A 25,923-nucleotide genomic window follows, 5' to 3' on the forward strand; every position below is an offset into this window, starting at 1 on the left:
GCCGCCAATCTCATCGGGACTCTAAGTGTAGGCACAGATTGGAGGGAGATTGGTCATGCAGCCCTGTCATCACTCGCCCCCAGCTTAAATCCACTCGCCAAATGCTAGTAGGCGAGTGGAAATTTTGAGGGCTGTATATATATTTATTACACATACACACACAAAATAAATAAACAACCCATTTTACCAACCGCAATATACTTACCTCAAACCCTTCTCTTATATACCCCTGTTAAGACACATTGCAGTTACCTGTTCCACTGCCTATTTTTGCATTTTTCAAGACATACAGTGCTTGGAGAATCCCCTTTGACGGCCTTTTTTTTTTTTAAAGTGTCAGAGATGTGGTTCCGTATGCTCCCATGTTACTAGCACATTCTCTAGTGGCATAGGGGATGGTGGAAAGAATGAGGGACCAGGATCAGATACTGCTGGAAATGTGTCAGAAAGAGGATGCTCCCAGGATCATGGCTCTCACAGAGCTAAAAAATCTGGGGAGCAAAATTTCAATACAGTGGGGAAATTGTTTGATCCCCTGCAGATTTTGCCCACTTAAGAAATGAAAGGTCTATAATTGTTATTAAAGGTATATTTTAAATGATAGACAGAATATCAACCAAAAATCCATAAAAATAAAATAAAAAATAAAATAAAAAATAAAACGCACAATACAAAATGTTACAAATTGAGTTGCAAGTAAAATAAGCATTTGATCCCCTACCAACCAACAATAATTCTGTCTCCCACAGACTGGCTACAGTATGTGCTCATGTGGTACACAGATTAGTCTTGTCAATTTAAGAATGTGCTCCCAACGACAACTCGTTGGGTGTATAAAAGGCACCTGTCCACAGAATCTCTTTATTCCATTCACCCGTCACTATCATGGGCAAGACCAAAGAGCCCTCAAAAGGACGTCAGGGACAAGATGATTCTAGACCTGCACAAGCTGGAATAGGCTACAAGACCATCAGCTAGAAGACAACTGTCGGGGTGATTATTTGCAAATGGAAGAAATAAAAAATATGAGCTATATGCAAGATTTCGCCTCATGGGGCCAAAGGATGATCATGGAAATAATGGAGGTTCAGCCCAGAACTACATGGGAGGCGCTTGTGAATGACCTCAAGACAGATGGGACCACACAGTCACCAAACAAACTTGGTAACACAAAAAGCTGTCATGGATTGAAATCCTGCAGTGCCCGCAAGGTCCCCTTCCCCAAGAAGGCAAATGTACAGGCCCATCTGATGTTTGCCAATGAACATCTAAATTACTCAGAGAAGCATTGGGAGAAAGTGCTGTGGTCAGATGAGACCAAAATTGAGCTCTTTGACATCAACTCGACTCACTGTGTTTGGAGGAACAGGGACCAAAATAGAATATAAAAAGTTTATATAATTTTAAAGATAATTTTCTAAATCTATTGTCTATGCATTTCATTTCAATAGATTTTTATTTAGATTTTGCACGTTCCATAAAAGATTTATGACAGGGACAGCAAAAGCCTTGGCCAAAAATATGATTACCAAACAAAAACTTCATTACACAGTCACGATGTGACCACATTGGTCAGATCAGCACTAGAAATTGTACTATATTTAGTTATATTGGGGTGACTCAACTGTCAGGTCTTTGCCATCTTGGCAAGAACCAGAATGTATCAACGAATATAGATCTTCAGACAAGAAAAAAGGTATAGGAGCAGTAAAGAAAGCAAAAATATGAAGGAAGGGTGGGGGAGGGTAACAAATAAGGGGGAGGGTAACAAAGAAGGGAGAGGAGGAGGACCTCCGGAATGAAGGAAACCCCCTCTAAATCTGTCAAAAAGGTCATTCAAAATCATGTGGGAGATCGGGAGTTATCCATGAACCTCAAACTTTTCATGGAGTCATTTTCGTTTATTCTTGAATTGGACTACGGTAGTTTGAGCAGAACACTGAGCTTTTGCAAGCATTTGCAAAGCCGTTGTGAAGATAAAAGTGAACTATTTCTTTTGGTGTTCCCTGCAAGCTTCAACGCTTGAAGGATCTTGTATGGATTTTTGTGAATGCCCCAGCCTAGTGCTGGGTATATTAAACCAATAGACATGGTTTCCAAAATGTTTAAATTCACACAGTCCAACCATATAGGTTTCACGATACCCAACGCGTTACAGCCTCTAAAACAGGGGTGTTAAACTCAATTTCACTGTGGCCCACATAGACATTATAATTGTCCTCATAAGGGCCGGTTGTATCTGTGATGCCGCGTACACACGATCGGTCCATCCGATGAGAACGGTCTGATGGACTGTTTTCATCGGTTAACCGATGAAGCTGACTGATGGTCAGTCGTGCCTACACACCATCGGTTAAAAAACCGATCGTGTCAGAACGCGGTGACGTAAAACACAACGACGTGCTGAAAAAAAAACGAAGTTCAATGCTTCCAAGCATGCGTCGACTTGATTCTGAGCATTGGACACCAAGGTAATCAAACTCTTCCTTCAACAACTGACCCCCCAGTAGTTGCAAGAATATAACCATCCGTTCTAACCCTAAGCAATAGATTTGTTTACATCTCATACCTTTGTCTGTTGTGGCTGACTTGCCAAAGCTGCTGGCAATCAGGTCTCCCGTTAACCCGAGAATTTGGTACGCTCCTCCATATATATCTTTCACCAGCATGTCAACATTCGTATGTTGTCCCTTTGCAGCTAGTTGTAACAATTCATCAAACTTCTGTTGGTGATAAATAAGTTTATTTTAGGGAGAAGAACTTAAAAAATGCCTCAAGCAGTGCTATACAGGAATTGTGGAATAAGGTTTAAAAGAGCAAAAAGTCTTAACAAAAGAAAATGCACTCTTTGGCAATGACTGACCTTTGTCTTTGTGAGCAAAGCTCCAAGTCCCCAGAAAGTACCCCCACCTATTGAACTTCCGCCAATCCGCTCAAACTTGTCCTCTGTTTCTACCTGACACAAAAAGGAAGACATTTAAGAAGAACATTAATAAAAGATATGGTAGGTTTCCATGGGATAGACAAAAAAAAAAAAAAAAAGGTAACAGCGCCTTGACCGCCAAGTCAATTGATTTCCCACTTTAACTTTCAAGGAATAAAAAAAAGGGAGAATCTGATTTCAAAAAATATTAATACATCATACAGGATTTATTTTATGGAAATCTTTCTTGCATTGGACCAAGATATTTTACAGTTTTGCTACTAATAAAATAATCAAAAAAAAAACTCACCTTGACTATGGATACCCCAGAACCTATATTAACTAATAAATATGGGAAGATGTTGGGATGAGTGGTTTGAAATCGAAATTCAGGATCTGCATGCCTTACATAGACAAAAGCTTCGTGAGGTATATTTTTCAGTACAAAATTACAGCCCTTTATAAGACAGGTCATTTCATCCTCCTTATCCACTCTAGGAAAAGAGAAAAATAAGTCAATACTCCTTGGCAACAAATCTATAAATGTACAAAGCTACAAACACATTAGGCAGAATTTGATTTTATACTCCTTAAATATAGCTTCCCCTTATGAAGTGCTCTATCATTTCCATGTTTTAATCAACTAAACTTATTGTTTACTATATGTTCCAGTTTATAAATTACTAAGGCATCAAATGGGGTTGTAAACCTTCATGTTTTTCCATTTTAATGCAAACACTTTCTCCGGCCCCCCCGAGCCCCCGTTTTACTTACCCGAGCCCCGAACTTCAGTGGGCACGATCCTGCAACGCTTTCCAAATGGCTTGTAGGCTCTTCATTGGTTAGACTGATAGCTGCGCAGCCATGGTCTTGGCTCCAGAGAAAGGGAGTCACCGCTCCAGGTGGGTCTTGTGAACAATTAAGGAACCTCTCAGGGAACCAAGGTGCTGGCAATGCACGAGGCAAATGTAGAAAATTGGGAGAAGATGGACAGCCGCACTCCAGAAGAACTTCAGAAAATTGTCTTGACTAAGCACTAACTTAGTGCGAAACATGTCGGCTGTCCCCTTCTGTGGCTGTGTTTTGTTTTGTATGCTTATTTTTATCGAATAAAGACAATTTTCTGAAGTTGTTCTGGAGTGCGGCTGTCCATCCTCTCCCAATTTTCTACATTGGCTTGGCTTCCACTGCTGTCAATCAAATCCAATGACGCTGCGTGCCGGGGGCGAGTCATACACGCGGTGGCTATGGCCGGCGACTGTATCACAGGGGAGCGCACCCGCAAGGTAACCCCCTTGGGAGCAAGCTTTCCAGAGGGGGTTAGCTCTTGTGGCGAGGAGACGCAAGAGCTGCCATGGGACCCCATAAGAGGACAACCGGGGCTACTCTGTGCAAAACAAACTGCACAGTGGAGAAGAGAAAAAAAAAAAAAAAAAACACACCCCACTGAACCCTTACTATAACTTTAAATATTTTCCAAATACAAAAGCCATGTGTATGCTTCAATACTGGTGGGTTTTTATGTTTTTCTACCAGATTTGTGTAGTATTCAAAGTGTGAAACTTTGCTTCTGTGCTGGAGATGCTGAAAAAAAGACCAGTCACTGCCGCTCTCATTCCATGTGCAGGGTGACTGGTCTCATCTCCTGACCCCTTCTGTAGTTTTCTGCATGTAGCCTGAATTAGATGGACTCGCTAGGCCCTTTCTACATCTTTGCACAGGCTATGTACTCCCTCTGCTTATACTCGAGTCAGTACCCGAATCCTTGCCAGGCGTCCATTTTTTTTTTTAAGTCGCAGCTTCCTCCTGGTGTTCCGTGATAGGCATTTGACGCCGTGTTCTGCCCATCACGGATGTCCACTCATTCTCGGACAGTTTCCCAGCAGACACTGTGTTCAGTGTTCTGCCAATCGTGGACGTCCTCTTGTTCGAGGATGAAAGAATTTCTGTGATTGGCGGAACAATGAACACAGTGTCTGCTGGGAAACGGAGTCTGGGGATGAGCGGATGGCTAATGAGGAATACATTTTTTTGTGCCCAAAGTTCAGCTTTAAAAGTAGCCTATCAATATCGATATGCAAGAGCTGAAATTACCAACTTATTTCTGAAGCTGCAGGCTTCAGGGTAGTCATCCTTTATACACTACTTTGCTAATTTTTCTTTTCTCTCCCTATATCAGGAACAAATAAAGAAGAAAAAAAAAAGAAAGACATTTTTTTTTCTCAATTATGGCAAACTGACGGCATCTGTAAATGGACCCCCGGCCCACTGATTTATCGTCACCAATACATCACCATTCCTTCCCCTATCTCAGCTGGCAAAAATACCCAGACGCACACGATATGGGGGGGCACATACAATCTTTATATGAATCTACAACCATTTACTGTGATGGCCTACATGACCGGGTAAAGTGAATGGACTGAGGAATTCCCCTACACCAGTTTTTAGCAAGTGTAATAAAAAAAATTGTACAGAAATTGCTCAATCAGGCTGTTATATGTGCGGCCAGTTTTAAGGTTTTGCTACAAATTACCTTTAAGCCGGCCATAGATGGATTCAAATTCAGCCAGTTCAGCAGGAAAATTTCAATCAATCTGTGGGCAGGGCAGGCTGGTTGTACTGAAGTTGATCAAATCGACTTCAAGTATGACCATCCTTTTGAATCATTTTCATTCGATCACTGCTGGCGGCTATAGCTGCCAACAGTGATCGTATTCTTCTGATGGCTGGGAAAACTCCCACTGCCAGAACCCAATAGCCCAGCGGGAGGGATTCCCCCACATAAACACTGACTGTGTTGCTGGGGGAATTAAGAAAATTGCATAATGCATGGGCTGCCTTTAAGCTCCTTAGACTTCAGCTGCTGGGACTAGTTGTAGTTTTATGACCTTGTGGTCAGCAAATACCTTTTGTGATAGGAGTGGCATAATCTGTTGGCTGTGCATTCATAAAGCGTATAATCAACAACTCAGCCAGTTGCTTCCAGGTCAAAGAACAAGTGAACCTAAAGCCAAGCATGTTATTATGAAGTTAAATAAAGGCTGACAATTATACTTGACTATAGCTTGTAAACATGGAGTCTGCTCATTGCCAACTACTGTTATAAATCTGCTTGGCTGTACTGAATTTCTCAAGCACTTTGCTCTATTTTTTATTATTTTTTTGTATAAAAAAGCAGGACACAAGGCATTGTCTGTAAACTGAAATTCATCAGAAGACGTTCCTTTACAATGCAGCAATACTCACCTTAACCCCAATTTTTTCTCTATAAGGTCTTTGAACTTGTAGGCTCCTCCGCCTGTTGCCTTGATAACTTTTGTTTCTGTATTCACTAAATGATCTTTAATAAAGTTCAGGCAGGTTTCTATGTATGTGTTTTCAAATTTAATGAAATGGAGTCGAGCTGTAATTTCTTCCTGCTCTGAAATCTCATATAACAATTTCCGATCTGCATCCTTTGAGGGAAAAAAAAAAAAAAAGAACAAACACATTTACAGCCATAGACTCGCAGATGAACTCCAATCTTCAGATTTACACAGCCTTGTCACACAGAAAAGCCAGATGGATATAAAAAAAAAAAAAAAAAAAAAAAAAAATACACCCCTTTCTGTTAAAAGTTAATCTATACCAGAAAAATAAAAAAGAAAGACTGTACTGCAGCTCACAAGTGATTAGATGATGTGGCCGCAATTATTTTATTTGCATAAAAAAAAAAAAAAAAAAAAAAAAAAAAAAACACACCCCAGAGAATATTTTTTCAAATAGTAGGATTGTAGTCATCTTAAAAAAAAATAAAAAATAAAGAATAATAATAATAATAATAATAATAATAATAATAATAAATAAAAATCGAGAGAGATTTTATAACACACAGTAGTTTTATTTCAATGAGGCACCAGCAATTTGGTAAAAGGTCATCTTCCTGGCTCCACAGCATGGCTGGGTGAATCACAATACTCCTGAAGTCCATTTCAAAGTCACTAAATAAGGCCCCTTTCACACTGGGGCGGGAGGCACGGTGGCGGTATATACCGTCGGAAATGCCGCGGGATTCGATCGCTAACGGTGCGGTATTAACCCCCGCTAGCGGCCGATGAAGGGTTAATACCGCCCGCAATGCGCCTCTGGGTTACATTTAATGAAGGTACAACATTTAGCAACTTATTGCTACACTTAAGCCCCGTACACACGATCCGAAAATCGTACGAAAAATGCCGCTTTCGAAACGATCGTACGATAATCGGATCATTAGTACAGAGCTTCCGAGAGTCGATCGGGACAGTTCATCCGATTTTATTCTATCGGACATGCACAGATTTTTTTTTCGTACGATGCCAGATCGTACGATTTTCGTTTAATCAGTACAGCTGTCGTTCGAAAATGCAATACAAATGCAGTACAACACACGACATCACTTTAGTAAACTCCTCAGATTCAACGCGAGATTAGCATACAAAAAAATAAAAAATAAACGGACGATCATTCGTCCGATAATCGGATCGTGTGTACCGGGCATTAGAGTTGCCTCTCTTCTCTTTCATACCCTGTAAAAAAAAAGTGCTTTGGATTACAAGCATGTTAGTGAAATGTATTATGCTCGCAAACCAAGGTTTTACTGTACAAGTATATCTAGGAAAAAAACATGCAGATCAACAATAACAAAATGTGGACAAGAAAATTGCTTACCTTCCCTGCGTGATCAAAAGACCTGACCTTGGCTACCTTATGCTGAACAGTAGAATAGTATGCCAACTTTGTAAGGGAGCCACCTGGGGAGGAAAATAATAAAATTAAATAAAATAAAAATACAATACAATACATCAACCAACTTAATACGTGCAGAAGGGCCACAGAAAACGCATGCCTCTTCAAAGAAGTTATTTGGGAATTTTAGCAAAAGTTATCAACTTAACAAGCAGACATTGTAGGCCAAAGGCTTAATAAGGTCTTTGGAGAGGGTTTTTCTCAGCTCTCCTGCTTGCATGGTAGATCTAAGGGCAGATTGATTCCAGGAAGTAAATGCTGGATGAATCATCCGCCCTTACCCAAGATGGCCACGGCCAGAAATGCTAGGGGTGTTTTACAAAGCGATTTCCCAGTAAAATGAATTATGGGGACGTGGATGAATGGCTGAGTTTGCTTTGAATATTAAAAAGGAGTTGAAAAGCGGTTTTAGTTTGTGGCGCTAAATACAGGGGAGTTCCACTTTAAGGCTTTATAAAAATAAATTACTTTAGGTTATTATTTATCGTTTCCCCATTCTCTTGGTACAATTACCTGTGGAATGATTAGGTAGGCATTTTGAAATGTTACTTCTGAATATACCTATGTAATTATCTGGGAGTGTTGAACCCTGGGATTGCAGCAGTCCCTACAGATCCGAATTGCTTACATGGAGATAGACAATAGAGAAGACTGTAAACTTAGAACATTTTCCAATGTAACAGCAGTACACACTGCAAAACAATGGGTCACTCATGAGAATTATTCAAGCTATTTTCTGCTGGAGTCAACAGGCACGTGTGGATAGTACAATGAGCATTGATCCCTGCACACAGGAAATAGTCAATGTGCAGTCAGCTCAGAAATGAAGCCTATTTATATAGAAATACACCATTTGTTATAGCACCTTCTGCATTTTAAATGGTGATCCAATGGGAGAGGAAACAGGCTTATGCATTGACGTCCGTTTTTCATCTGTCGATGGATGGATGGAAAAACGGACAGCATGTCTGAAAGGGGCCTTAAAGTTGACATTCACCCTCCTTTACTACTGTCCATATAATTGCTCCTTTCCACCTCATTTTACACAATTTCTTCATTTTTTTTTTTATTTATGCAAAATCACTTCCAACAATCTCGCCTAGGTGACATAGTCCCCAGCCTCCTGAGATACTAATGTCATGCATCCCAGGATGAAATCTTACAGGTGCACATGCATTACATCATCAGGGGGCCAGCTTCAAGAACCCAGGAATAAAAAAAATAGGGAAGGAGGATCAAGTACAGTAAAACCTTGGTTTGAGTGTAACTTGGTTTGAGAGCGTTTTGCAAGACAAGCAAAATGTTTTAATAAATTTTGCCTTGATATACAAGCGATGTCTTGATATAAGAGTAGCGTCATGTCACAACTGAGTATAAAAAAAAAAAGTAGAGGGGCCTCCAAGTGTAGCAATATGGTTACATTTAATGAAGGTACAACATTTAGGCACTTACTACACTTAGGAGGTGCCTCTCTTCTCTTTTATACCCTATAAAAAAAAGGCTTTGATATACAAGTGCTTTGGATTACAAGCATGTTTCTGGAACGAATTATGCTCGCAATCCAAGGTTTTACTGTACTGGTTTATAGAAGCGGGTGGTGTCCTTGGAGAATCCCTATCAAAACACCTAATGGAAAATATACCCAGATGGCTGCAAGCAATCATTTAGAAACACATTACTTGGCACACAACAAGATCGACTACACTGAGGTGTAAACAACTTTGCATGCTCTAAAATACTTAGCTATACAGTATACAGGGACTACTGGGAAGCTGACAAATCACTAGTGTGTAAGGTATGGCCTTTTTGCTCATGACACAAAGGTGTGCTATATGACTGATATTCCTAGAGGTGTCTACAACAAGGAACATGATTTGGCATGGCTGGAAGATTGGTCAAAGCAGGGGATATTGCAGTTCAAGGTTTCTTTAGTTAGACCTCATATAAGATACTGGGTCCAGTTCTGGAAACCTCATTTACAAAATGTATATGAATACGTTAGAGAAAGTCCAGAGATGGGCAACAAAAATGGGGAAAGGCCTGGGGGATAAAACATAACAGGAAGGACTGCAGAAACTCAAAGTGATACTAAATGCAATTATTTTTCCCTCAAATAAATAAATAGAAAATATATATAGCACTTACCAGCTCTGTGCAACAATATTGCAAAGAGCGATCTCTTACTACCTCTTTTGGAGTCCCCATCAGTGATCCGCTCCTCCTTCCTACAGGTGTTCCCCACAGAAAGCTGTGTATTAAAGCAGGCACGCTCCTGAGTCAGGCTGTGTGCATCTATAGACACACCCAGACAGTAACCCACTCCTCTGCTCCCAGGAGGTAGACTGGCTCTTGCTGTTGCTTGCGTCTTCTGTGAGACCGGGAAGCAGTATTGCAGGCAAGACATGGCTGGATTGGTGGGAGGTGCCAGGTTAGTGTTTAGGGGGGACTGTATTAACCACTTGGCGTCTGCGGTATAGCCGAATGACGACTACAGCGCAGACCCGAATTTCCGGGAGGCCGGCAATAGACGTCTTCCCATTTTCTCATGCGCGTGCTGTGATCACTGAGACTCGGGTTATCACAGATCCAAGGGGCTGATACTGGCCCCTTACCACGTGATCAGCTGTCAGCTGATCACGCAATGTAAACAAAAGCTCAGTAATCTGTTTTCTATCTCCTCACGCTGTCAGTGTGTGGAGAAAAAAAAGCAGATCACCAACTTATGTGCAAGGGACATTGGTCCTGAAGAGGAAGGAGGCAGATGTGCCCACAATTACTGCCCGGCAGTGGAACCCATCAATGCCCACCAGTGGTGCTGCCTATCAGTGTAACCTACCAGTGCCCGTCATTGCCACCCATCAGTGCAGCCTCATCAGCTTACATCAATGAAGGAGAAAAAAATTACCTCTTTGCAACATTTTATAACAATATTATTATTAATAATAATAATAATAATAATAATAATAATAATAATTATATTTATATTTATATATATATATATATATATATATATATATATATATATATATTTGGTCTTTAATTAAAAAACGCAAAAGGTGATCAAAATACCACCAAAAAAAAGCTCCATTTGTGGGAACGGTGTTGTATGACCGCGCAATTGTCATTCAAAGTGCATCAGCGCTGAAAATTGGTCTGGGCAGGTGGGGGCCCAGTAAGCAAGTGGTTAAAAAAAAAAAGGGGGGGGGGGTTTTGGCTTTAGAAGCACATATACAGTCTGGAGAAAAGAAGGGCAATGTGGGGGAGGGCCATGACTGAAGCCTTTAAAATAAAAGAGTTCATTATGTTTGGAACTTCTTAAATTTTTCTGCAAAAATATATGTGCAGTTCTTTTTACCCCAGGAAGCCTAAAAAGCATTGCAGCCATGATCAGTGGATCATAGGTGCAACGTCAGCCTCCTGATGATACTTACTCCAGATTTCCTGGCCATACCTCCATGCAGGCCTGTTGCAACAGGACAGGCAAAACAAGCAATTGCTGGGGCCCCGAGCTGGCCTGTCTACGGGTCTGCAATGCAACCATGTGCAATGCATGCAATTGGGAGTGGTTGTGCGGCATATACAGGGTTCAAGCAGGCGGTGAGGTGGTGACATATCTAAGTGTGCAGAGGGGAATCCACTTATCACAGGACTTGTAAGATCACAGATACAACTGCAGTAACACAGATTGTTACAGTGATTGTCAGCTCCCGCCCCAAGTCCTTGTCAACATAATGCCACATTTAACAATGCCACCTAGTGACAGAAGAGAGGTGCATCAAACCCAGATTTAGGAAAAGGTCAGCGGACCTCCTTAAAAATCAGCCAGGCTGGTTACCGCCGAGCAAACTAAATTTGCCAGTAACCCTGCCAAACACCAGGGTGCTACATAAGTATTAGGGGAGCCGAGTGGTTATGCTACACACAGAAGGTTTTTATCATCTTAATGCATTTAGATAAAAAAAATAGGATTTTTAGTACAGATTACCTGTAAAAACCCTTTTCTTTTCACGGGACACAGAGGTTTAATCATTACATAATGGGACGTCCCAGAGCAATGCTCAACTTGAGGGGGAGGGAGATACAAATAACCCAGACCGTCATCAGACGTGAGGACCCATACTGCTGCCTGCAGAAAACTGCGCTAAAAAAGCGGCATCCTCCCGTGTTACATTCACCTGATAAATAGTAGTGAACGCAAGTATCGACGACCAAGTTGCGGCCTAGCAAATTTGAGTCATAAAGGCTTGGTAATGAACCGTGCAAGAAACGCTTATTGTTCTGGTAGAGTGCATTCTAAAAGAAACAGGGGGGAACCCTCTTTCAACCACAAGCCTGAATAATAGCCTGATGAATCAACATCGAAACTGTTGGTTTAGACCAGGGGTGGGCAATTATTTTTTCGATGGGGCCACATGAGAAACTAAAAATATTTTGGAGGGCCGGGCCAAAAGGCTAAACTCAATACTGCATAAAATCAATTGTATTTTTTTATAAAAAGCAGTAAATATCATTGTTGGACAACTGGTACGAGTACTTGTTATAGACATGGCACAGGAGGGGGACAGAGGCTGGGGACATGGCACAGGAGGGGGACAGAGGCTGGGGACATGGCACAGGAGGGGGACAGAGGCTGGGGACATGGCACAGGAGGGGGACAGACGCTGGGCACATGGCACAGGAGGGGGACAGACGCTGGGGACATGGCACAGGAGGGGGACAGACGCTGGGGACATGACACAGGAGGGGGACAGACGCTGGGGACATGACACAGGAGGGGGACAGACGCTGGGGACATGACACAGGAGGGGGACAGACGCTGGGGATATGACACAGGAGGGGGACAGAGGCTGGGGACATGGCACAGAGGCTGCAAATAAATTATCATATCACTTCTTCACATCATCAGTATGCTGTGTCTTCCTCCTGTGCCCCTTTCACCTCTCCACAGATCTGACCTGTGGAGAGGTGAGAGGACACAGCATACTGATGATGTCTAGGTAGGATAGCACTTCACACTCTGCTGCTGGACTAAGGAGGACTCACCAGACAAGGCCAGGGCAGTGGCACTGAGGGCAGGCAGCAGGCGTCGCGAGGAGTCCTACTCCAACGAAGAGAGTGGAGACCAGGGTCCACTCCAGGTCCGGGCACCAGCATGGCGGCTGGCCGACTGCTACAGTCAGTCAGTCGGGCGGGCAGAGCAGGCAGGCAGGCGCACTGGTCGGTCTCCGTCTGCCTTCACTCAGTCCACTCTGTCACAGTGGGGGTGCGTCTGCAGTGTGTCCACTACATCTGCTGCTGTGTGCTATCCCGCCGGTGCCGCTCTCCACAGAGTCCACACATTCTACGATGTTCCTCAGTTTCCCCGCGCTGCTCTTTTGAATAGGCTGGCAGCAGTGTTGTTAGCGCGAAAATGCGCTTTAATAATTGGCTGCGCGGCGGGTGGTGGTGGGCTGGGCGGTCAGAGAGGGCGAGGCTATGCATATTGAAGGAGGACTAGACGCTGCCTGCGCTGCGGCTCACATTCGGATCTTTTTACGGGCACATTTCCCTTATTACGGACTTTTACGAACAGGGAAAAAGTGCCTTTTATTTACGTACTGTCCGTAATTCTACGGACGGTTGGCAACTAGGGTTGTCCCGATACCACTTTTTTAGGACTGAGTACAAGTACCGATACTTTTTTTTTTATGTACTCGCCGATACCGAATACCGATACTTTTTTTTAAATGTGTCCCCAAATGCAGCCATGTCCCCCGTACAGCAGACATGTCCCCCGTACAGCAGACATGTCCCCCGTAAAGCAGCCATTGTCCCCCGTACAGCAGCCATTGTCCCCCGTACAGCAGCCATTGTCCCCCGTACCTACTGTTATCACTGCGGCGGGGAACATTACAGACAGCGTTCGTTTGAACAGCTGTTTTCCCCGCTGCGCATAGACACTCCCCCTTGGACGGATCTGTCCAATCGCGAGCAATGGGGAGTGTCTATGTGACTCCCCCTTGGACAGATCCGTCCAAGGGGGAGGGTCTATGCGCGGCGGGGAAAACAGCTGTTCAAACGAACGCTGTCTGTAATGTTCCCCGCCGCGGTGATTAACGTGGCGGTGGCGGGGGGGGGGTGTAGGGGGCGCGGGGGGGAAGTATTCTATTTTAGTATTGGGGGTATTAGCGGGAGTACGAGTACTCCCGCTCAACTCGGTATCGGGACAACCCTATTGGCAACACTGCCCGGGGGTCGGATTAAAAGGTCCGCCGGGCCGTATACGGCCCGCAGTTTGCCCAGGTCTGGTTTAGACGCTGCCTGCCCTTTCCGGGGCCTCCTGGTAGCGCAACAATCTACCGTATCTGAGAAACCGCTTCAGATAGGCCTTGACTGCTCAATATAACAAGAGAGCAATCATTTTAGTAGCTGGTTGGAACTCTGCCTACCCCTTTTCTAGGGTCTTCTAGCAGAATAACAAAATGTCAGTTTCTTGTATCTGAAACTTTCAGATAGACCTCATTCTTCATGTATATTGGGCAAAGGGAAGGAGGCTTTAATTTTGCTAAAGGACTGCAACAATGTGTTCCAGTACAGTGGTACCTTGGATTACGAGCATAATTTGTTCCAGAAGAATGCCGGTAATTCAAAGCACTCGTATGTCAACTCAGATAATTTGTTCTACAGTGACTGCTATTGTATGCAGTACAGCATGTGGCCAGAGGTGGGGGGGCGCCGGAGACACTCGGAGAGGCACGCAGCGTTTCCAAGCGTACGTGTGTATATATATTTGTATTAAGGCTGTTACTGATCAAAAATTTGTGTTCTATTAATCAATTTTTTTTTTTTTATCGATTAGGTTCAATTATAAACGCACATACAGATCCAACTACTTTTAGCCGATCTCCTTGCAGGCTGATTCCCAGTGCAGCTACCAACCAATGGAAAAATGGATAGCAGGATACAAAAAACACACAAAGGCAGCGCTCGATGGGAATAGCATTAAAAACTTTTATAGTCTTCAAGTAAGTAACAAAATTAATATTGCACTGGAGATAAAAATCAATGTAGCTACATAAACTGTAAAAATGGTGCGAGTAATACCAAACGGTACCAAAAGCAGTCATAAAAACATGTAGCCAAGTATGATACTGGTATAAAAATGTGTACAGCGATGCCACTGCTGAATCCAGATGAGGAGAGGTTAACATCAGTCCGTCGGCATGTAGATGTCCTGTGAAGGGAACTATCACAACTCCCAGTGGATGGTTGTAGAATCCCATGTTGATAGAGGGAAGTGTAACAGCCCTTGCGTGTGGCAGATAGGAAGGTCCCGCCGGCATGCAGATATGAAGGCACAGCAAAGGAGCCCTTCAGATGGACACAGCAAGCCCCGCCGGTGTCCGTGACATCACCGGATCTCTGACGGAACTCCCGGAAGCCGGCGGGGAGGTGAGTACCAATCAAAAGAATTTTGATCGATCAAAAAAAATGAAAGATTAAATCGATGAATTAATAATAGAGAGATATATATATATATATATATATATATATATATATATATATATATATATATATATATATATATATATATATATATATATATATATACATACACACACACACACACACACACACACACACACACATATAGTGACAGGAAGTCAGGTAAATCTGGGGGTGTTGTCACAGACGGGAGATACATTTCTGCCTTGTTTAGAAAATTCAACAATTACTATCAGGTGTCGGCTGCAGAGGTAGCCAGAAAGGTTTAAGGATGTTGGATAGCTTCAGCGGATCAGAATGAGGCAATTAAGGCCTCTATTAATTGTCCATAGGACTACTACTGAATGCTGCATCCTGAGGCTTGTTGAGTTAGGCCCCTTTCAGACGTACGGACAAACGGTCTGTTTAATACAAGTCCGTTTACGGACTTGTAATGTATCCCTATGAGATTGCAGACGTTAGCGGATGATGCATCCGCTAACGTCCGCAACCATCCGCCTCTACAAAGATCCGCTTTTGCGGACGGAAGAAAACCCTATTTTTCTTCCGTCCGGCGGAACGGATCGGATGAATACGGACACACGGTCCGTATTCATCCAATTCCCCATAGGGGAGAGCGGAGGAAAGACAGGGCGGTCTCTGCACTGTGTGCGGGGACCGCCCTGTCCGCCGACAGCTCAACTGGGATTTACGGAGGAATCCCCGCTGAGCCAAATGGGCTAACGAAGCGGATCAATATGGATCCGCTCCGTGTGAAAGAGCCCTTAAGGAGAGCAGTGAGCCGAGGAAGACTTCTGAAGGTGAAGTGGTTGTTGATATTTTTGCTGTGATTAAAAAAAAAAAAAAAAAAAAAATCAAAAAGACTATTGTTTTTTGCTGGAAGACCAGCAGTGTCTGCCCAGCAGTAGGCTGTGCCAGACTCCATAGGTAGGTTCCTGTGTTGTGAAGGTAGACGGCTCAAGTGGCCAGGGTTTAATTTTGTTTTGTTTATGATGCTTGCACGTTTCCAGCAATATGGAAGAATAAACCATAATCCTTGTTTTTCAACCACCCACGGCTGCCTCTCTGTATAGTTCAGTGTGTAGTGAACCCACTCAGGAGGTCACACACACACACACACACACACACACACACACACACACACACACACACAACCCACACCGAGCTAACCCCCTTACAATTATATATATATATATATATATATATATATATATATATATATATATATATATATATATATATATATATATATATATATATATATATATATATATATATACACACACACACATATACACACACACACAATCTACTTTATTTAGATCGTATTGTGAAACGCTCATAAAGCACATTACTCGCAATCCGAGGCATTACTGTATTTTGTGCCATTAACCAGTATGAACACACAGATTCCAGCCAAGGAACAAAAACTGGTTTGAAGGGAAGCCAATTGCTGGGAAAAACTGCTACATGCAGCCGTGTATAATATACAGGTCATCACAGCTATTAACAGAAAGGACGGACCTATATAAAGCATGTAGCAAGCATTGTATATATAGCTTCTTAGAGGACATCTCCTATACCTCAATCTAAATAAAGATCACCACATTTAGAAAGATTAGCTGAAGCTACCTGCCTCTCGCAGTTCTGATCCGTCTCTGTACCGGGGCATTGAAGGTGAAATCACATATGATGGATTCACAAGGACAGTGACAATTGGGGTGCCATTTGCAACACATATACTACGTTAAAAGATAGCTTTTCAAAGTGGCAGTGTCGTTTGGTGCTTTTTTTTTGGGGGGGGGGGGGGGGTCCCTAAACAAACTGAAAATATTTAACTGTTAGTAATACAGGACTGCAAATAGCCATTTAGAAGTCAATTTTGTATCATTGCTGCTAGATAAAAAAAACTGTGCCCATCAGTTGCAGCCTCACTGTGCCAATCACATCCACATTTCAAATAAAGAAAATAAAACCACTTAATATAAGGTATCCTCAGAGTCCCCCTTTACAGCAGGTGTCCCCACCAGAGCCCCAACCTTTACAGATTCCTCCATTCGCATAAATAAAGTTCAATGGAGGAATCCTCCCTGAAAGGACAGAAAGTAGACCTCGCTATACTGTCAAGTGGACAACAAATGGAAAAAGAAAATATGGACAGCCGCACTCCAAAAAACCTTGATGGTTGTCTTTATTTAAAAAAGGAAAAATGCACTACAAGTCACAGCACACAACACGGGAGTAAAACACTGACGCGTTTCACAGTATAAATTAGTGCTTAATCATAGCTGTGATTAAGCACCAATTTATAGTGCGAAACGTGTCAGTTGTTTTACTTTGCTTTACTTGTAGTGCATTTTTCATTTTTTAAATAAAGACAACCATCAAGGTTTTTTGGAGTGCGGCTGTCCATATTTTCTTTTTCCATTTGTTGCCTTGTGCATTGCCAGCACCCTTGATTTCCTGAGACCATACTGATCATTGTAACACAATCCACCTAGAGCGGTAACGTTCTCTTATTCTGTCAAGTGGGGACAGTCACACATGGATCGAAATTCAGCCACAAATTTGTCAGCTTGTGAATCAAATGATGAAATAAAAAAAACAACAATAGGCCATCCAAACACATTCTCTTTCCACAATTGCCTGCGCGTTGCGTCAATAGAGCCACTTTAGCATAACGCTTGCCATGTCTATATGGGTAAATCAGGCCACCAAAGTTATTTAGGAAAAATAAACAACCTTTATGCCTCCTAGATCACTTTTTGTTTAGATGTTCCTGCTAGATACTGTAAGTTGCATTTAGAGTGCCTAATCAGATCTGGAATGCAGAGAATTCGAGTTTCTCCAAACGCAGCTAAAAACTGACCACACCCAAATGCAGGTAAACGCACAGTGTGAATGGCGCAATTGAAAAATCAATTACCTGCATTTATGAATGTGCTCCAAATGCATGATTTTGACAGTGCCACTGTGAATTAGGCATTTGCAGTGCATTAGATGGTACAATAGTGTCCGTTGCATTAAGGCAGCCTACTGAAATGAATGGGCTGCCAACGCACCACAACATTCAGAAAAATCTGACTTGAACCTTTTTTTGTAATGCAACATACTGTGCATTACCATGTAGTGTGGCATGCTGCAAAGCGGGTGCATTCTCCTAATGCTTTGGGCATCCATTCAAAATGAATAGCACTGTAATGCATGCAGGTCATCACAGTGTGTTAGTGGTAAATGGAACTTCACGATATTCAAATGGTACCCAATTAACTTTAAACGGCTTTTCACTCTTGATTTCGAATAGATATGCGACATGTTTGATCATGTCCCTCTTTACCACACATTCTCTTACCCTGCTAATGGGAACTTTAGCCTGAAATCTTAAGGCCTCATTCGCATGGGTACTGAGGCCCATAGTCCGTGTATGGGTAGTGTGAATGGGTAGTGTGTTGAGGCTTGAGCCACCAGGCACTACACGCAGTCAGCCCACAAAAAAATAATAATTGAATATGCACAGTATGCAGTTTGCAACATAAAGTCATGTAATGTATCATAATAAATATGTTTCCTTTGTGTGCACTGGCTACTATTAGACACTACATAGGCAGCAGCATGTGACAAGCAATCAGAAGTTGTCTGCCACCCCATTTATCATTCATTATCTGTAGATTTTATGCTTACTTAGGGTAAAGTGCACCAAAGTTTTCCAAGTGTCAGGGGTTTTGTTTCGGTCTCTAAATCTGCACAAATATGGCAACATAAATCTGGCCGATACGTCAATGTAACTTTGAGGCCCCATTCATCCATGCAAAGCCCACATGGGATTCACAAATGTCACACACTTCTTTTGGGAAGCAGCGTCAGCATGAACACAGCCATTAGTTACAATCTGATAGGTGCGCAGGTGTGTGTCCCTCCTCTATGCCAGGGATCTCCAAACTTTCTAAACAAGGGGCCAGTTTACTGTCCTTCAAACTTTAGAGACATACTTCGGCCAGTGGGAGCATAAAATGCCCTGGCATCAGTGGGAGTAAACAATACTCCATCGTTGGCATTAGGGGGAGGAATAGTTCCCCCATCATTGCAGTCAGTGAGAGGAATAGTTCCCCCCCCCCCCCCATCATTGGAGTCAATGGGAGGAATAAATCCCCCCCCCCCCCATCATTGGAGTCAGTGGGAGGAATAGTTCCCCCCCCCATCATTGGGAGGAATAGTCCCCCCATCATTGGGAGGAATAGTTCCCCCCTCATCATTGGGAGGAATAGTTCCCCCCCCCATCATTGGAGTCAGTGGGAGGAATAGCCCCCCCCCCCCATCATTGGGAGGAATAGTCCCCCCCCATCATTGGAGTCAGTGGGAGGAATAGTCCCCCCCCCATCATTGGAGTCAGTGGGAGGAATAGTTCCCCCCCCATCATTGGGAGGAATAGTTCCCCCCCCCCATCATTGGAGTCAGTGGGAGGAATAGTTCCCCCCCCCCCCATCATTGGGAGGAATAGTTCCCCCCCCCATCATTGGAGTCAGTGGGAGGAATAGTTCCCCCCCCCATCACTGGAGTCAGTGGGAGGAATAGTTCCCCCCCCCATCACTGGAGTCAGTGGGAGGAATAGTTCCCCCCCCCCATCACTGGAGTCAGTGGGAGGAATAGTTCCCCCCCCATCATTGGAGTCAGTGGGAGGAATAGTTCCCCCCCCCATCACTGGAGTCAGTGTGAGGAATAGTTCCCCCCCCCCCCCCATCACTGGAGTCAGTGGGAGGAATAGTTCCCCCCCCCCCCATCACTGGAGTCAGTGGGAGGAATAGTTCCCCCCCCCCCATCACTGGAGTCAGTGGGAGGAATAGTTCCCCATTGTCAGTAACTATGCCCCACTGTTGCTGGAAGTGGGAGGAATAACACCGCAAGGGCTGGATAAGATCAAGCAAAGGGCTGCATCTGCCCCCCGGGCCACAGTTTGGAGACCACTGCATTTGAGTTTAAAAAAAAAAAAACACAACACCTTCAATGGCTGTCACATTCAGACCAGCGGCTGTGACCGTACAGCTGTTGCATCCCAGACAGACATAAATGGGATAGCCTGAATGCAGATACACACAACACCAGTGCATCCCGTGTATGAATAGGGCCTAAAGCTGAACTCCAGACAAACAACTAAAGAAATAAAGTACATACAACAAAGCGGTGCCTGCCAAAGGAATTGTATTTCTATCTATCCGGTTGATAGTTACACAACACAACCCTGCTTTGCAGGGCAAGAGGTGCTATTTTTTCTGTTGCTGTTTCTCCCTCACACTGTACAGTGAATAGAAAAGCAGCAGACTGATCATCTCTCTGCTCTTTTCTCCAATCAGCCTGCCCCTCATTGGCACTACAGCGCAACTAACTGGCCCCTTGTGCTGCTCCCTCTCAAGTCTGAGCTTTGCTGTTTTGGAGACTTCAAAAAGGCTGATGTTAAATTGGACTTACACTCCTTGCATTTACAAAAATAGATTTATTGACGCATTAATATATACAGCGCTGCCATAATTTGTGTACGTGTCTGGGGTTCAGCTTTGCTAAAAAAAATAAAAAACACACACGAGAAATATTTTGAAACGCAATACAAAGTTATGAAATTAGAAAAGAAAGACAGGGAACCCAACACATTTTTTTACATCCTGAAAAACGGTTGTGTGCGCGGCATAAGGCCTCATGTACACTGCTGCTGGTAAACTGACGTTAAAGCGGTTCTCCACCCTAAAGTGAAGTCCCGCTGATCGGAACCCTCCCCCCCTCCGGTGTCACATTTGACACCTTTCAGGGGGGAGGGGGGTGCAGATACCTGTCTAAAGACAGGTATTTGCACCCACTTCCGGCCCGGCATTCATGGGCAAAAGACGGGCATTCCGTCACATCACGCCCCCCCCCCCCCCCCCCCGTTGTGTGCTGGGAACACTCGGCTCCCAGCACACAGCGGGAGCCAATCGGCGAGCGCGGCTCGCGCATGCGCCGTAGGGAACCGGGCAGTGAAGCCGCAGCACTTCACTTCCTGGTTCCCTCAGCGTGGATGGAGGGGTGAGCAGCAGGGTGACGAGCGATCGCTCGTGCTCTGCTGCGGACGGCGCTGGACTCCAGGACAGGTAAGTGTCCTTATATTAAAAGTCAGCAGCTGCAGTATTTGTAGCTGCTGGCTTTTAATATTTTTTTGGGGTGGAACATCCGCTTTAAGGAGCATTTTTTTCCAACTGCCCCTGAGCTCTCCTCTGTTATCTCATCAGTACATATACACAGGGTCGTTTATAGTAGTTTCTAGGCAGCCTAAAGGCTTTTTCTGGAACCCAAAAAATGCGTTCAGAAGCTATGTTTAGAGGCATTTCAAGCGCCAAATCTAATTTCATTTACAGACTTTCATTTTAACAAAAAATAAAATAAATAAAAACGCTGATCACCGCCATTACTGAAAAAAAAATATATTATTGTAGACGCTGTAACTTTTGCGCAAATCGATATACACTTTGTGCGATTTTTTATGTAGAAGAAAACATATCAGCCTAAACTTAGGAATTAAAACAAAAACAACACACACACAATTGGGAAGATTATAGAAAAAAGTACAAAATACAGTTTTTTTCAAAGTTGTCGCACTTTTTTGTTTATAGCGCAAAAAAATTAAAAAACTGCAGAGATGATCAAATACCACCAAAAGAAAGCTCTATTTGATAAAAAAAAAAAAAAAAAAAAAAAAAAGGACATCAATTTTGTTTGGATACGTCGTGGCACGGCTGCGCAATTGTCAGTTAAAGCGACGCAGTGCCGTATCGCAAGACATGGGCTGGTCATTGAGCAGCCAAATCTTCCAGGGCTGAAGTGGTTAATATCAGTTGGTAGCTACTTACATTTACCTACAATTATGTTCTTCTAACATACCAGTTGTAATTCTTTTTAGGTGCTGGCATCCTGGACCAAGGCTGCTTCCCTATTTGTGCCTACCGTACTTAAAGCGGAGGTTCACCCTAAAAATCATCTATATACCATTACATCCAGCATACTGCTGACATCTACAGTATGCTGGTATTTTTATTTTTTTCGCTGTACTTACAGTCTTATAGTTCTTTTCACCCGGCTCCGAGTTCTCACTCCCGCGGGGAGTAGGCGATCCTATGAAGAGGCGTAGATGATTGACGTGCGGGTAAGGCGCGTCACGCGTTCCGAAAATAGACGAACTAGGACTTGAGTCTATACGGCGCTATATGGCGCCTGCCGTGTAGAGCTGACTGCGCGGGCGCCGTATAAAGTCGAGTCCTAGTTCGTTTATTTTCGGAACGCGTGGCGCGCCTTACCCGCACGTCAATCATCTACGCATCTTCATAGGAACGCCTACTCCCCGGGGCAGTGAGAACCCGGGTGAAAAGAACTATAAGAAGGTATGTACAGCGGGAAAAAAAAATACCAGCATACTGTAGATCTCAGCAGTATGCTGGATGTAACGGTATATAATTGTTTTAGGGTGAACCTCCGCTTTAATAGCTGAACTCCAGGGACAAATACTCCAATTAACCGGTTCCCGCCCGACCTATTGGGCTCGTCGACCTGGGCAGCGGTCACATTACATCTGCTCGCAGCGCCGTGATCTGTCACGATGCCCATGCCGGTACCATGTGACCGCTGTAACCAATCACAGCAGATCACATGACAGTTGTATACAATGGATGGCTTCCTTTCAAGCCATCCATTGTATGCCATTTTGTTGCTAGCTGTGATTAGTCAGCATAATCACATGGTACAAACTGGGCCAATCACAGTCTATCTGTACCATGTGATTAGCTCTGACCAAATCACAACAAAATAAACTGAATAAATCGATTTAATTTAGTAGAATGCTTGCATCTAAAATATGTATTAAAAAAAAAAAAAATGATAATACTGATCACTTCCCTAGAGAAGTACATTGTTAACATTATATTGCTCTGGTCAAAGTGTTAAAAACATATTTTTTTCCCTTTTTGTACTGTGGCCAGTCGGTGTCCCTGATCATTATAGGATGACACTGTACTGCACTGATAACAGTATGTAACAAAAAATAAAATACATTTTAATTTGTTCATTTTCCAAGGAAGTATGACAAAAAATTACAACTTCAAAAATGCTTCTTAGTAAATTCCTTGGACGGTCTACTTTCCAAAAATGGGCGATTTTGGGGGGTATTTCTACTGCCCTGCCATTTTTGGGCCTCAAGAAATGAGACCGTCAGTACATCAACACTAATCAACTTTACATACACACCACAGTTTGTGGACTCGTGCTTTATTACAAACTAAATATACACGGATTTGGGTTCTTTTCACCAAAGAAATGTAGCAGAATACATTTTGGCCTAAATTAATAAAAAACAAAAACGTTTTTTCAAAATGTTTTGTCTTTTTTCATTTATTTAGCAAATAAAAAACCCAGTGTTGATTAAAATACCACCAAAAGAAAGCTCTATTTATGTGAAGAAAAAAAAAATACATACATTATATATATACATTATATATATATATATATATATATATATATATATATATATATATAAATAAATCTTGGGTGCAGCGTTACATGACTGCGTAATTGTCTTTCAAAGTGTAACAGAGCTGAAAGCTGAAAATTTGCCTGGGCAGAAAGGGGTTAAAAGTGTCCGATATTAAAGTGGTTAAATATATACCGCAAACATCATAAAGGATTTATGTGCATCAAATGCCAATACTTGTCCAGATATGGGCTTGTATATGTAGCAGTGAAATTGTGGTGCACAGAGCCTGTGCAGAAAGAAGAAGAGTTGTGGGAGGGGTCCATCTGGCCCCACCCACTACCTGCAAAAAAACACCGGCAGGGGGTGGCGATAAGACCAGTAACCCCATACAGAAAGACAGAAGAGCAGTAATCAGTCTTGATTACAGGAAGCTTCTATACAGAGGCAAAAGCTTGGCGGGGCGGGGCGCGTTTTCTGGCTCCTAACTTTTTTAGCTGTTTACACACAGAGATCCATGTCCCTGTCTCTGCCGATTGCGGGTGTCCGGCGGACATCGCGGCCGCCAGGCACACGCATCGGCACCTGAGTGACGCGGCGGGCATGCGCGCGGCCGGCGCTCGCGTGCCCCCCAGTGGCTGGAGGTCGGATATAGACGGCCTCCCGGCATTTTAGAGCCACATTGTTGCCGTAAAAACTCGTCGGGCGGGTGGGAAGTGGTAAAGCCAGTTTTTTTTCGTTACACAAAGCCACAGGTTTTTATTGTGCAGCATCACAACCTTGGGTACCACGTACTAGCATCCCAACAACCAATGATGTTTTCAGTGATAAGGCACACGTCAGGCACCTGCACAGCATTCTTGCTTGCTAAATGTACCACTGCAGCCCAGCAATAGCCTCAAATGTTCAGTTATAGGGTGCACTGTAATGCCGCGCACAGACGATCGGACATTCCGACAACAAAACCGTGGATAAATTTCCGACGGATGTTGTCTCAAACTTGTCTTGCATACACACGGTCACACAAATGTTGTCAGAAATTCCAAATGTCAAGAACGCGGTGACGTCCAACACATACAACGGCATTAGAAAAGGGGAGATCAATACCAGTCGAGTTAGTAGAAGCTTGGTGAGAGACGATTCGCGCTTTTCAGTCCGTTCCAGCGTGACGAATGTGCCAACTCCATTGCGAACGCTAGTTTTACCAGACCGAGCGCTTCCGTCTCGTACTTGATTCAGAGCATGAGTGGAAATTTGTGCGTCGGAATTGGCTACACATGATCGAAATTTACAAGAACGGATTTTGTTGTCAGAAAATTTGAGAACCAGCTTGTTGTCGGAAATTTCGACAGAAAACGTCCGATGAGGCCTAAACACGGTAGGAATTCCAAGCGTGTGTACGCGGCATTACACTCACACCACCTCAAAAAATGCAATGCCTCAGTAAGCTATGCAGGTCCAAAACACAATAAACACGGGCCCAGATTCAAGAAGCAATTGCACCTGTGTAACCATAGGTTACACGGTGCAATTGCTTACTTGCTCCGGCGTAGCGAATGCTCCCGATTCAGGAACATCGCTACGCCGACTGCAGCCTAAAATCTGCGTGGCATAAGGCTCTTATGCCACGCAGATTTTAGGCTGCATTCTAGCGATGACCGCTAGGGGGCGCTCCCATTGTGATCTGTGTATAGTATGCAAATTGCATACTAACACCGATTCACAACGTTGCGCGAGCCCAGCGTACGCAAATTACGTAGTTTGCGTACGTCGGGTTTCGCGTAACGTTACACATCCTAATAGCAGGCGCAGCCAATGCTATAGGATACCCACGTTCCCCCGTCGCGAGATTTAAAATCTACGTTGTTTGCGTAAGTGATTCGTGAATGGCGCTGGACGCCATTCACGTTCACTCTGAAGCAAATGACGTCCTTGCGACGTCATTTGCCGCAATGCACGTCAGGAAAGTTTCCTGACGGAGCATGCGCTCTACGCTCGGCGCGGAAGCGCGCCCAATTTAAATGATTCCCGCCCCCGGCGGGATCATTTACATTGCGCGCGCTTACGCCGGGCAATTTTTCCCGGCGCGCCATCGCAATTTACGGAGCTACTGCTCCGTGAATCGAGGGCAGCGCAAAATATTTGCGTGGGCGCAGGGCAAAATCGTTGCCCTGTGACTCCGCAAATAAAGCGCAAATGTACCTGAATCTGGGCCACGGAGTGCTAGTTATTAGGACAGGGTACTTGTGTGTGCTTGCCACATAAA

General features: G+C 43.6%; 1 protein-coding gene across 3 annotated transcripts in view; it reads right to left on the minus strand.

Annotated features, from left to right (window-relative positions):
- PANK4 (pantothenate kinase 4 (inactive)) overlaps nt 1-25,923 on the minus strand; it is a 77,455-nt gene that overhangs the window by 46,270 nt on the left and 5,262 nt on the right. For all 3 annotated transcript variants that reach the window (XM_040325921.1, XM_040325920.1, XM_040325922.1), the window contains exons 2-6: nt 7,613-7,695; nt 6,173-6,381; nt 3,234-3,417; nt 2,864-2,956; nt 2,570-2,723 (exon numbers count right to left, since the gene is read on the minus strand). In XM_040325921.1, coding sequence (XP_040181855.1) covers nt 2,570-2,723; nt 2,864-2,956; nt 3,234-3,417; nt 6,173-6,381; nt 7,613-7,695 — 723 coding nt within the window. The remainder of the gene's footprint in view (nt 1-2,569; nt 2,724-2,863; nt 2,957-3,233; nt 3,418-6,172; nt 6,382-7,612; nt 7,696-25,923) is intronic.

The sequence above is a fragment of the Rana temporaria genome, chromosome 10 (genome assembly GCF_905171775.1).
Source record: "Rana temporaria chromosome 10, aRanTem1.1, whole genome shotgun sequence".
NCBI classification, from domain to species: Eukaryota; Metazoa; Chordata; class Amphibia; order Anura; family Ranidae; genus Rana; species Rana temporaria.